The sequence below is a fragment of the Salarias fasciatus genome, chromosome 12 (assembly GCF_902148845.1).
Source record: "Salarias fasciatus chromosome 12, fSalaFa1.1, whole genome shotgun sequence".
Lineage (NCBI taxonomy): Eukaryota > Metazoa > Chordata > Actinopteri > Blenniiformes > Blenniidae > Salarias > Salarias fasciatus.
In genome coordinates this window covers 22,326,609-22,339,989 of record NC_043756.1, presented here as the reverse complement: position 1 = coordinate 22,339,989, position 13,381 = coordinate 22,326,609, and the positions used below count along the sequence as shown (strand labels likewise).

General features: G+C 42.4%; 1 protein-coding gene across 1 annotated transcript in view; it reads right to left on the bottom strand.

Moving 5' to 3' along the window:
• Positions 1-816: 816 nt before the first annotated feature.
• nf2a (NF2, moesin-ezrin-radixin like (MERLIN) tumor suppressor a) overlaps positions 817-13,381 on the bottom strand; it is a 34,178-nt gene continuing 21,613 nt past the window's right edge. The window contains exons 8-16 of the mRNA XM_030105372.1: positions 12,696-12,830; positions 12,221-12,295; positions 11,909-12,022; positions 10,452-10,574; positions 9,983-10,200; positions 7,176-7,281; positions 4,770-4,888; positions 3,888-4,047; positions 817-1,175 (exon numbers count right to left, since the gene is read on the bottom strand). Of these exons, the coding sequence (XP_029961232.1) occupies positions 1,125-1,175; positions 3,888-4,047; positions 4,770-4,888; positions 7,176-7,281; positions 9,983-10,200; positions 10,452-10,574; positions 11,909-12,022; positions 12,221-12,295; positions 12,696-12,830 (1,101 nt within the window). The 3' untranslated portion in view covers positions 817-1,124. The remainder of the gene's footprint in view (positions 1,176-3,887; positions 4,048-4,769; positions 4,889-7,175; positions 7,282-9,982; positions 10,201-10,451; positions 10,575-11,908; positions 12,023-12,220; positions 12,296-12,695; positions 12,831-13,381) is intronic.

Below are 13,381 nucleotides of genomic sequence, written 5' to 3'. Positions count from 1 at the left end.
CAGCAGATCATAAACTCCTACGATCAACATTTAATGGCTCTTTAAACAGGCGATGTCAAAGGAATGCTGCTCGTTGGCTTCTTCAGTTTTAATGGAGGAATTTGTAGGCATAATGAATAAAAATATAACTGAAGGTGAAGTTTAAGCCATGACCCGGATTCAGATAGGGACAGTGTAGAATGAAGATTAAGAGAAGGAATAAAATTATATGCAAATAGCCATTTTCCTCTAAAAAGGGGTGAAAAACAGACGATGATTTGCATCAAACTTGATGTTTGTGGTACTTCTCAGAAAAAATGGGAAAATGAAAGAAATAAACAATAACTTGGACTGATAAATCTTTTAGATTTAGAGATGGGTACAAAGCTTGAAAAGAAATTTCAAAGATCCGACAGTCTGAAAATGAAAATCTCATTAAATGGTTCAGAGAATCAGGATGAACAAACACTTCAAATGAGTGGTGAACGCTGGTGATCTCAGTAATGAGAACAGACATGTCTCTGTGAGGACAGCTCACTGTGCAATCCTCAGACACACACTGAAGCTGGACAATGCAAAGGCAAAGCGCTGCCAACTTCATGAAACCAAAGCTCCTTTAAAACACATCAATTCACTGTGATAGCTTGTCATCGTTCTGTTGTGCATAAATTATAGTTCTTATCATTACACCCTGCATGGATTCACCTTTTACACACCGTCCCGGCTTTTCTGGAAGATGTCGTAGGTGAATCGCTATTAAACTCCCCACAGTCACAATCTCATGAGGCACACAGGGGAAGAAAAGCACAGTTAGTTTTTTTTTTTCCTTTCTTTTCCTGTCATTACTAAATCACCCACACACCAGCTCACTTCAGTATCCCTGGAGAATGTGTTCTATCACACACACACACTCTCTCACTGTAAACACACTTGTCATGGGCCTGGCGTTGGTGCAGGAGCATCAGGTTTGTGCGTGAGGAGGTGCAGATGGAGGCAGCGGTCATTTCTCTTCATGCTATGTAGTGTTTGAATTTCTCCAAGGCCTTCGAGGTGCGTTCAGTATTTTCTTTTTTACTAACCAGGAATGTAAATATGCGGAGGAGGCTCTTGGCAGTTGAGGGTCCGCATGTCCACGGGTCTGTGGCTCAAAGCTCCTCGAAGAAGGCCACTCTGGACTTGGTGCTCTGCAGCGTCAGCTGTGGAAGGGATGACAACAGAACCGTGGTGAGGTTTTCCTTTTCCCGTGTCTTCCAATGGATGCTCAGGGAGCAACAGGTGGTTGGATGATGGATCCAAACTTTGCACAATTTGTGCAGGTGAATAAAGGTAGGTGTGAAGAGACAGTAGCAACAGCTTGGCGGTGCTTTGGTCAGGTAGAATCTGAACATCTGCTTTATTAATCAACAGGCGTCCTTTCAATTGAAATTAAAAGACAATAACATATCATCTTAAAGGGACTGGGGCTTTTTTTAATGTGTATTCTTAACTTTTGGAAAGATTTCAGGTACATTTTATGAATAATAATTAACACAAATGCCTCAAGGAAACCCTTCATCTTTCAATTATTCACACCAAATCTCCACTGCATAATGGGGGTAAGAACACAATTAAAAAGTACGCGCATGCACAGATTATAGACATGTTTAATTTAGTCGTGTCTCTGAAAAAAAAAAACAAATTAAGTCTAAAAAAGCTTCAAAACAACAAAAAAAGATATCTAAATGACTTCCCTTGACAAATGATCCTCAGTGTGTTTACTGCTGACATGAGCCCAAGGTTATTGTGTTTGTAATGAAGCTGTCATTGTAGTGAGGCATGCAGCGCTTGTGCAGCTTTATTAGACTGAAACGGAAAAGGACATCAGTCTCAGAGCTCCGTATCTGCCATTAGTGGTCACCACACAAGACCAATGTCAGTCAAAGATGGCATTAATACAGTCTCACGACAGGAAAAAATGAGCCGTTGTTGAATTAATTCCAGCTTTAACCCCTCGAACACGGCGAACCGGTGACTCAGCTTACGAGAGGACGACTTCAAACTGGCTCGGCAAACTTTCCTTCCCCTCTCTGTGACGCCTCGAGGCTAAAGGGAATCAAAGCGGCTGCCAAAGTTAATATTGGACCGAGCGGGGAGTCCAGGTTATTTCTGGAAAAAGTGCACGTCGAGGGTCTGAAGCAAATCCAAACGGATAATGTGTGGGAGTGAGAGAGATTTACAGCCCAATGTTTACCGATCACCTTCGATTGTCCCCACTAACAGGCTCTCAAAATGCCCACGGTCTGTAAATACCAAGAAAGAGCTCTTTATTGACGATGTGGGAGAAACAACAGCTATTTCAATAAAGAGGAATCCTTTCCTGCATGCTTCGGTAAAACAAGAATGACTCAGATGGCCGACTTCCTACTTACTTCACTGCGAGCTGAGTGAAGTGTGTTTCCTCTTAGAAACCTGACATGGGGGGTCTGCAGCTCCTGTGTTTGTGATTTCATGGTGGAGACTGAGCTCTGCTTGCAGGCATTGGTGCAAATGGAGCAGAACTTGGGGTTTAGGCCACGTTGAGAGGATGTCCATTCATCAGGGGTGGAGGGGGAATAAAAAAAAAAAAAAAAAAAGCTTTGCCCGGGGTTTCATGGTCTCTTAATTCTTGTGCTTCATCCACTATCCCTCCCTCCACAGCCCCTTTTCTCTGTGAGTCCCTCAAACTCCTTTGAACCTTTTTTTTTTTTTTGGCTACTTTCAGCCTCACCACCTCCCGAACTTTGAAGATCTTCGGGCAAAACCGACTTGTTTTCTCACTCTTCCTCTTTTCTGCTTCTCTGTGTGATGCCCCGGCCCCGTCCCTCCACTGCTTCCTTTAAACAAACACTTATTAACTCACTCTTTCTCGTCAATCCTAATGACTAATCATGAAGCAAAAATCAATTAGTTCTCTCTTAACAAGTATATTTTACAGCGAGAGGCAAACTGGAGCAGGGGTGGGCTTTTCTGCTTACTCAGTGAGCTGGAAACTGAGTTGATTTCTTTCTCTTTTTTTTCCTTTTATTGAAATTAGAGCGATACTGGCGTGGGAAGATAAAGGAGAATGAGTCTAATCTGCCAGTTCATCAGAGGACAGTGGAAATAGAATCGGATTTTTAATACAATGCCATTGCCTCTGACCAATCAATTATGAAATATCCCTTAAGCTGAAGGAGAGCGCTGCGTTTTCTGTGATTTCATAGCACAGTTGAAGTAAAAAATAGCAAGCGCTGATGAAGTTGGTATCAGGCGAATACAAAACAGATTTCTCTCAGAGCTGAGCTTTTTTGGTATTTTGTTTTTCTCTTTTCATCACTTTAGAGGTCATGAAAGAAAATAAAAGAGATACTCTCCCGGAGGACCCCATCAAAGACAAAGCTCAAGGTTGAGAAATGACCTCGGGGTGAAGTAGAGACGAGTGCTATTAGGCGACGCTCCGAGAATCGATACAGCGCCCCAAAATAATATGAGGTGAGTTGCGAGACAAAAGAGGATTATCAACCTTTTGATAGATGGTTCTCCTTGGGACGGCCTGGTGAGATCAACATTCACCCCCTATTTACACTTTACCAGCTTTAAGTGGCTTCAATTGGTCGGATCGTATCCGACTTGGTAACAGAGACAGAAGGACGCTGTAGAGTTTCAATTTCAGGGTGAAGTAGTTTCATTACGGTAATCAGTCTCAGTCTATTTGGGTCTCCCAAAGGCTCCCACGCACTGTGACTGTAGTTGTGTTATATGTTTATGACTTGCTGCAAAGAACGATGTGAATTTCGACCCTCCACTGAATCAGAGCTGACGTCTGCTGTGACTGCCAATAAATGGAGGAGCATGTTGTGCATGTTGAAGAACATGTGAGCAGATCTCAGTGACTGCTCTGCTGCTGTTACCTTTTTGAAGTTGCTCTGCTTGCTGGTTCCCTGCTCCGTGTTCTGGTTGTGGATGATGTCCAGAGAAGTCTCCCGCTCTTTCAGCTTCAGACTTTCGATCTCGGTCTTGAGCTCGTTCAGCTGCTCCTGCAGGTGCTTGCTCTTCTCCATGTACTCCACCCTGCACAGGTAGAACATTAGAAGGCAGGGAATTGCAAAGGGATACACACATGCGCAAAAGTAGCATCACAAAAACATTGTGGTTTTTTGAACATAACTGGATTATCAAACCTTGCTATTTAGAAAGGTATCAATTAAATATCCAGACTGTCTGGGAGATAATGAAATGCAAGATCAAATATTGTCAATTAAATCTACAGTTTCATGTCAGTCTCTCTAGCCATGATTGATACTGCTGCAGTGTGCGACTATTGGCCCAATTAATTGGAAAGACATGAATTATTCAAGATGTGGTGAATACATTACAACTAGTGTCTTCTCCAAGTAAGGAATAAACAACACTCAATTACTACATAACTGGGTGACTGTTTATTAACACTGAAAACTAGTTCAACAACAGGTTTCCAGGTATATCGAGGGCAGACAACAATTCACTGAAATGTGTCCTACATATATAAATGGAACAGATTACTCTTCTCGGCAAATACTGACCTCAAGAGCTTAAGGAAAAAAGAAACAGAGAAAGAAAGAAAAACTGATGCTGGCAGAGAGCTGAATTGTGGGGAAACTTGTTCAAATGCATTGACTTGCTGTACTGGAACCCTTTCCAAGAAACATTAGAGGATTTCCCAATAAAACCACACATTTTAGAAGATAAACAACAAAATGACCCAACAACTGCAAATTGCACAATGTGCCACAGCCACAAAGCAGACTTCTTACTTCTCTTTCTCGATCTCCATGGAGAGACGTTTCATGTCTGTGTCTTTAAAGTCGAAGCTGAGGTTCTCCCTGCTGAAGCTCAGCTCTTGAGGCATGCCGCCAGGCGCTGCTGCTGTTGACTGGGATGGAGGAGGAGACAGGAGTGAAAACAGAGGGAGGACTAGGAGAATGTAGCAACACAGCAAAAAATGGAAAAACTTAAAATAAGAAGAAATCTGTCAAAAATGTGTGAGTGAGTTGGGTTCAAGGACATAGATGTGCCCTCGTCACACACATGAACATGCAAACATGCTTTTGGTTTTGCAGGAAATGAACTGCAGCGGTCACATGTCACCTGGGGAGCTGGCTGGATATGAAGTTGACCTAATGCACAATATAAATGGAAATCTGTCGCCCAGCGTGTGAATGCAAACCGAAGTGTGGAAACAGTCGACATAAACATGGCGTGGCGGAGCATGGAGGGCAGCCTGACTAAGGCCGGCGCAAATGGAGACCGGAGAACACTGTGCGCTTATGTAATGGTGAGTTCATGTGGATAGATTTATTTTTTTTGTCCCCCTCCAATAGCTGATAAAGTGTATAGAGGAACTGCCGTGGTTGCCTGCATGTGTTTCGAATCTCCATTCACTGCCGATAAGAGCGCAGGACTATCACTGGAAAGAATTCCAATATGTGCTGGTGTGTGCATGTGTGCAAGCAGATGAATGAGCAATGTGTGGGCTTTTAAGCATGTTGGGAGCTCTTCCGTAGGCTGCCTCATGCACTGCCTGGTCTTATGCAACACTGTCCAGTTTTGTGTGTTTCCAAGGCTGAAAATGGTGTGTGTGTGTGTGTGTGTGTGTGTGTGTGTGTGTGTGTGTGTGTGTGTGTGTGTGTGCGTGTGTTTGTCCTGAATTGTTGACAAAAAAGCATTTAAAGACATGACAGGTTGCTTTTCAGTATTTTAACCGGCAATGTTTCTGCAGTGTACCGAAAAAGAAAACAAACTTTTACAAAATAAATCAATGTCCGGTATTTCAAATCCATGACAGGATGTTGCTTAAAATAAGAATTTAAGAAAAAAAAAAAAAAAAAACATTAAGCCTGTATTTAATTGAATTTATGAAAAAAAAAATCTATTCAGGGTTGAAACTGACACACTCTTTGCTCTATTAAAAAAGAAATTGCCAATAAGCGAGTTAAATAGAAAAGAATGGCTCATTATTCTCAGAAAGACTGAGTCACAAGGAACGATGTAAGAAGAACATTTGTTAAATTAAAGTGAATTTGAGGATTTCAATTGACGGCAGTACCGATCATCATGAAAACACTGAGGAGTAAAGAATGAAGCGTTATATACGACTGACTTTCAAGCACTTCAGAAGCATCGCATTAAAGACATGGAGTGATTATTTTGGAGAAACCACTTCACAAACATATGAGCATATCTGAAATGTTCTCTGCATGATGTAGTTTTGCTTAAAAAAAGGCAACCAAGCATGCGAGAAACAGATACATTCTTCTTTTAAAAAGCAGATAATTGGCTGCCTTGTCTTGGGCTGAAAGAATAATTATGTTAGTATATGTGAAAGAGACCTTGTTTCCCCCCAAAAAACTACATGCGGCACTTATTACAGCAGCACTGTTTCATACTAATGAGCCTGAGGACTGAGCTGTGAAACACCTGCTGCATTTCAGATGAATTATGAATTAAAGAATACGGCTGAAGCAACACTAACTGCTGGACATGGCAGAGTGGAAACAGTAAAAAAATGTCCCTGTGTCTGTTTTTTTTCCTTCTGCTGAAATATTTGAATTGGATAATAAAATATAGTTTTAACTTTTAACAGTATTGGATAAAGTGACACATTACTTTTTTTTAATTTCTATTTTTAACTACGTCGTCACCTGCTTTCTCTCTTTTCACTTGTCTTTACCTTTCTCTGATCTTCAGCTAAAACTCCAGTACGTGTAGAAGTGGCTGTGTTTTATAGGCGAGAATGAAAAGGGCAAAGAGAAGCGTAAAGGCTTTTTGGTTGCCGCTCTTTGTGTTTGGGTTCAGTGTTATTTCTTATAGTTAGAGGGGGAAACCTTTAATTTGACAGACAAATTACATCTCTTTTTGTTTGCTTTGGAGCCACTTGTTCCTATCCAATATTAATGGACTCATATGTGGCATGTTTCTAGTCATTTCAATGAGCCTTGGTAATATTCTGCAGCTGTAGGAGTCTGGCCTATTCTGACATCAGGCTTTCGTGCTAAAATTAGCAACCATGATCACCCATCACTGTTTAGCTGTCTTGTGTTTAAGCCTACACGCGTGTGCTTCTGCCCACTTTCTCTGACTCCTCTGATTAGATAATGTGCTTCACACATATGTGCGTAGCAGCATGTGTGTTATAAATATCTGCGCCTGAGGTCGTTTACCGTGTAGACGGTCCTGCTGGTAATCTCCAGCAGCTTGTTCTTGGCCCTGCGCTCCGAGTCCCTGGCTTCCTGCAGGTCCTGCTTCAGCTGCTCGGCTTCCTTGGCCCTGAAAGACGCACAGACACAGAGATGCAAACTTAATATGTTAATTCACCTCTCGGTCCTTCCAAAGGAACCAAATTATCTAAATTGAATCCGAAGCTATCTTCCATAATCTGTGCGTCGACACTCGGAGGAACAGGAACGTCACTTTGTTATTACTGTGGTGATCAATGCACGACCCCAGCGGACGCTAATGTCTGATTCCATTATTTCAGCATCGGGTGTGCACACAGAGGAGTGGAAGCGCTATATGCCAGTGATTACATTTCTTTTGATTGTGCTCCTGAATGCTCAGCAGTTCTGCCGGTGATGTGGGGGAGCTTCGAGCCTCCGGGCTTCGAGTGGCCGTAGTCATTTCCACTTTGAGTGGCACCAGGTTTTTAAATTTTCTCTGGTGCAGGAAAGTGCTCATCCAGAAATTGCCGTCACCGGTAAGTGGCTAATGGTGCCCATTTAGAATGACTATCTAATAAATAGTGAAGTAGACTCTCTGGAGTGATATTCTTAGTGTGTCAGGCCTGTCGTTATGAAACCCGATTGATCGTCGCGTATCAAGCTTCACGGACTGATAATGAGACTGGAGCTGGAATGCTTTACAATCTGAACCCAAAAGAAATAAAAGTGAAGAGTGGATATTGTACTCGGTTCGATTGATTCCATCCACTCTTGGAGGTATAAAAACGAAAATGAAGCTAAAAATTGCTTCGTAAGCGCCAATAAAAACACAAACCCTTGAAGTTGTTCTCCAAGAGACTGTTGGGTGCAGAAAAATCAATAGAACTGCCTGCAATTAACCGGTGCAAGTTAACTGCTGAACCTCCAAAGAAGAACAAAAGCTTTTACTGCCTTTAGATTTTCCGACTCGATTGCAGCAAAGGTGGATTTGACCTGCTTCTCGCTGCAGCGTGAGAACAAAGCCTCTGAAATTAAATGATTTTAAACAAGTCTGAAGTTGTTATTCATTTGATGGAGCAATTTACTCCAACAGAGTGCCGGGAGCACGTCGACTGGCCCCTTCGCAGCTGATGTGAGCTCAGTGTTTGGTGCAGGATAAAACACCGTGGGAACTTAGTTAGGAACTGCTCGAATGTGTGTGCATGTAAGACAGCTTAATTAAGTAATTTGAATTTTCATTTTAATTAAAGTCACTTATATCGCCGTTGTACAATGAATGTGTAACAGAGGTGATTAACTTGACTGATGAAAACATTACTACATGCATTCTGAAGTGTTGTGGTGTTAGTAAACGTAGGGTATTAATTGTACTTTTTACTGCATGGTGGTGTAGTTGTTTTGTCTGTTCGTGTGTGTGTGTGTGTGTGTGTGTGTGTGTGTGTGTGTGTGTGTGTGTGTGTGTGTGTGCGTGCGCGTGTGTTTTCTCCAGATATTCCAGTTTACTGCCGCAGGCCATAAAAATGCATTTGATGGTGACACTAAATGGAACAGAATATGGATGCATGAATTGGACAACTCTTTCACGTGAAATCTTATCTGCCTTGATCACTCAAACATTGTGAAAAATTGGTACTTTGGCAGTAAACTGAAAATTTTCCACAAATGTGCCACAAACACTGAACTTCCTCCGGCCTTCAATTGCTATCACGGGATCAGAGCAGCAATCAGAACAAGAATTGTGAATAATTAGTGCTTAATTTGACTTTTGCCATTGTTAAAGTGGTAGTTAAAATGTTAAAAGCTCCACACAGATGGCTTTGCTTCTCCTGCACCGATTAGACGCTCTGCTCAAAGGATGATGTGCAGTCCCATTTAATGCCATAGCTGCTGCATAGGATAAGAAGGGCCTGATGATAAATTCATCCAGACATCTCCAACACTAAGATTCTGTACCGACGTCAGTATGAGTGGCTAAAATGAAAACACACACGAGTTCCACTGGTGTGTCCAGCTGTAAATGCAGTCAGTAATCCTGCTTCAGCAGCTGCTGTTCTGGAAGCACATGAAATGATTGCTCACGTTTTTAACCCATAATTAACCTTCTTCTTTTTCTGCATTATTGAAACTATTTATCCGCTTTTCATCAGTCTCACACAAATTTCTCAGACAGAAAGAACTCTCTTTCTGCTGCAAACTCTGCAAAACATGCAAACTCCATCCAGATGTTTCAGATCAGACTTCATTGTTTAGGAAGCGGGATGAAAGTGTGACAGATGGACTGATTAAAACCTGACAGACGACTGAGCATCAATCCATCAAAATGCTGCTGCAGAAACAAACAATAAGCATTTTCTTATTAATATGACTGCTGTGTCCAGGAACAGTCGCAGTAGGTAAGATAATAAGGCTGGTGTGAAATTACAAGCACTCCTTGCCCTGTGCCAACCTGATCAGAGCTGTTGGAAAAACAAACTTACTGGAAATAGAAAGCTTTATCTCATCAGTCTGAGATGTGCACGGCAGGGTGAAAGAGAACACAAATAAAACCTGTATTCAGAGGGTGAATGGAGAGGGTAAACAAGGAGATTTTTAACAGAATCATAAACAAGCTATTTGGGGTGTCCACGAATATCACTCAAAAAACTGAAAATGAGCACAGTTGGTTCCTTTTAAAGCTAAAAGCATGCAAGTGAGAGGAGCAAAGAAAGGATGTTATTATGGAAGATGCTTGCTGAGAGAAACTCGAACTACACCATGAACAATCACTGCAGCACGGCCATTCATTCACTCCCTCTCCTTCTCCTCCCCACCTCCTTTCAGACTCTTCGGCCATCTTGAGGGCTAACATCTCTGCCTCCAGCATCTTCTGCTCCATCAGCCGGCGCTCCTCCTGGCCACGGATGGCGGTCACTTTGATGCGCTGCATCTCCGTCTCGGCCTCGGCCGCTTTCTGGGCCAGCAGCTTGGCCTCCTCCTCCGCGATCTGCGCCTTCTCGGCCAGCAGGTCTGCCGTCTGCTCAGACCGCAGCTGCATAGGGAGCGGGAAGGGGGGAGTAAATCCAAGGAGGGAAGAAAATATGAGACAAGGCACAGAGAAAGCAACCAAACAAAAGTAGAAGGAGTGATTTGCATATAAGTCTGATGACAGGCCTGGAAAAGGAGACATTTTCAGAAGATAACATTGAGAGAGGCTTGAATGCTCTTATTTTGAAATGTGGCCACATACTGTGTGGGGCACAGTCAGCAAAATTGTGGATTTGAGATGGGAGTGAGTCTCACCAGTGCCTCATTGGCCATGTGAGCCTCGTCCTGCAGCTGAATGAGCCTCCTCTCCAGCTCGTCCCTGGCTCGCTCGGCCTCCTCCCGCAGCTGCTTTTCCCTCTGCAGACGCTGCCTCTCCACCTGAATGGCACAGACATTGGAGCGTGGTCAAAGAGGGGGGGGGGACAATGACTGAAAATACCGACCAAAAGAAGGAGCAACATGTATGAAAAAGGATGAAAATACAATAAATACAGCACATTTTGGAGCGGAGAGAAGAAATTCACAAAGAGGCTGCCTCTCTCATGAACTCATAATGCTTGAGATAGGCGATGGGGAATTTTCCTGGAAATAAATCACTTTCATTTAAAGAAAAGTGCATGGATATCTTAGTGCAGAGAGCTGCATCACACAGGAAAGGCACGAACCACTACAGGGCGAAACAAAATGTGAGTGTCTGTAGGAAATGTATTGTGTGCAGCAAATTGTATTATCATCCATCTGAGTGCTTTGCTTCAACTCATATTTGGCAGAAAAAAAATGTCTTAAAATTGAGAGAGGCAGTACACTAACAATCCAGTTACACTGACGCCTGTTGGGCTGAGAATTATTTAACCTCTGAGGGACAAAACGGTTTATTTAAATAATCTCGGCCATCTGTGTGGAGCTGAATTAATTAATTCCCAGTAAAATATGCGATAATGATGTGTACATGTGAATTCTTACTTCTTTATTTTAAATGAATTAGCTTTTTTTCCCCTCGATTTTTTTCACTTCCTTTGCATTGTAATAATGAAAAAACATCACCCTGACACACAGCACCAGATGCAGCAGTAGAGAAAAACCTCTTTGTTGGTGCCGCACACTTTGAAAACCAACACCTGAGATTATTCACTCAAATCACGCTCAAATTACTGAGCAATGCGACTGAGATAAGGGTGCAGGGTACAGTCTATGCTGCATCACAAAACAGAACTGCAACGGATGTTATTATTCACAAATGTAACCAGACTTGTTTCACGACAGAGTGACGCATCTCTCTTTCTTCTTTCTCATCTCTGCCCAGAGATGCACATGAGCAGCGGTATTCTGCAGCAGGCAGACACTGTGGAAGCAACTGATGCAGCATTGTTCATTTCAATTTTCAGACACTTTCAGCCTGAATGCTTATCGCAGCAAAAGCAACCCCCCCCCCACAAAAAAAAGACTTTTCAATTCGTGATTTGTCATAAAAGAAATAAACATAGGCATATGTATTTAGAGAACCACACACATCTCTAAACTCAACTGCAACGTTTATTATTATTCTGTGTTTGATGTCAGTCAAAGATGAACAGAAACTCACAAAAAGCCAATTTTATTGATACCTTCTGGTGCAAAATAGAGTGAAATGTCTGAAAATCAATGTTTCCTTTGAAATATTGAAAATTCGCTTGACAGAATACCCCCAGCTCACACAGTTTTTACATCAGTACCTGTTTCCTGGCCCTCTCTTCTCTGGCTTGCGCCTTCATCTGCTGCACTTCAAGTGAGTCGACCCGCCGCCGGCGCATGAACAGGTCGTGGTTCCCGATACACAGCTGGAGGATCTACACAAGAGCAAACAAAATAATGGGCTCCGTGCCATTTAGAAGGTCACAACTGCAATCCAGTACCATCAGCCTTATTTATTCCTCTTCAAAATGACATGTCTGACAGGATTGTGTTCCAGGTGACTGAATTGGCACGTGTGACGGCCGAATTGCTGGAGAAAGCCAAAAAACCCAGACAATTACAGAAAAACTCACCAACTTGTTGACTCTCAGCCGTGAAGAGTTGAACTTGAAAACGTTGGTTTTCTTGTCCAAAGGTTTGATGGTAAACTAAACAGCAGGTCCAAGAAAAACAGATTTAAGAAAGAAGAAATAAACAGAGAGCTACAGAGATATTGACCTTATCTTGTTTTTAATCTCAAAATCTAAAAGCACTTTTAAGTCAATGTTGGAATGCTTCCTTATATTAAGCATGCATGAAACAAGCTGCACATCGATGGACTGCCCTCGATTTTTTTTTTTAACGATATAGTTATTAAATGGTTTCATTAGAGTGTCCAGGTGCTCAATGTGCAGCCAATGAGGGTTCACAAAATACAGCATAGACATAAGATTCTGCATCAGTTGTGGAAACTCGCGGACTTATGAAGCTAACAGACAAAATATCAATGAGTAACTGAATCTCAAGTTGACTCTATGTGATCCCTGGTCGAGCGGCAGATTCTCTCACCTCTTTGTCGCTGTAAGAAATGTTGCGGATCTCGTTCCAGGGGAAGGAGCATTTGGGCGTCAGCCTGTTGTCCGGCTCGTAGATGTGCAGTCCCAAGGCGTCCACTCCCAGGAGGAGATCGGTTCCCTTTTTATTCTAAAAGCACGACAGCAGAGTAAACAACGCTTTTCTGCTGCCTGACTGTTCAAGGAGTCTAAGCAGGCAGCTGTGCGACCAAGCCCACAGCCAACATTCATTTCTACCTGTATTTGACAGCAGTGGCTTGTGGTGACTATTTGTTTAGAGCAGAGCAGAACAAAGCGAGATTTGGGGTGAATAAGCAGTCTGTGCTTGTTTACTTCAAGAATAAAACAAGAATTGAATTATTCAAGTTGGATTTTAGTTTTTTGGAAGAATTCTACCTTGTCTTCACCTTTTAGAGAACACATTGATCAAGGCCGCAGCTAAGCTCGAGTAAATTTCATTTTAAGAGCTGCAACAGGTTTGCTCAGGCCAGGGGTGTCAAGCATATTTATTTACTGGAGATTGCACTGTTTTAGAAAGAGTAGACAACATAACACGAGGGAGCCGAGGGGGTCAGTGAGACAACAACTGAAGCGAGCTACCTCAAAATAGAATTGTCAAAAAAGGATGTGTGCCTGCAAACAAACACACATATAAGCCATAACAACATTTTACTGACGTTT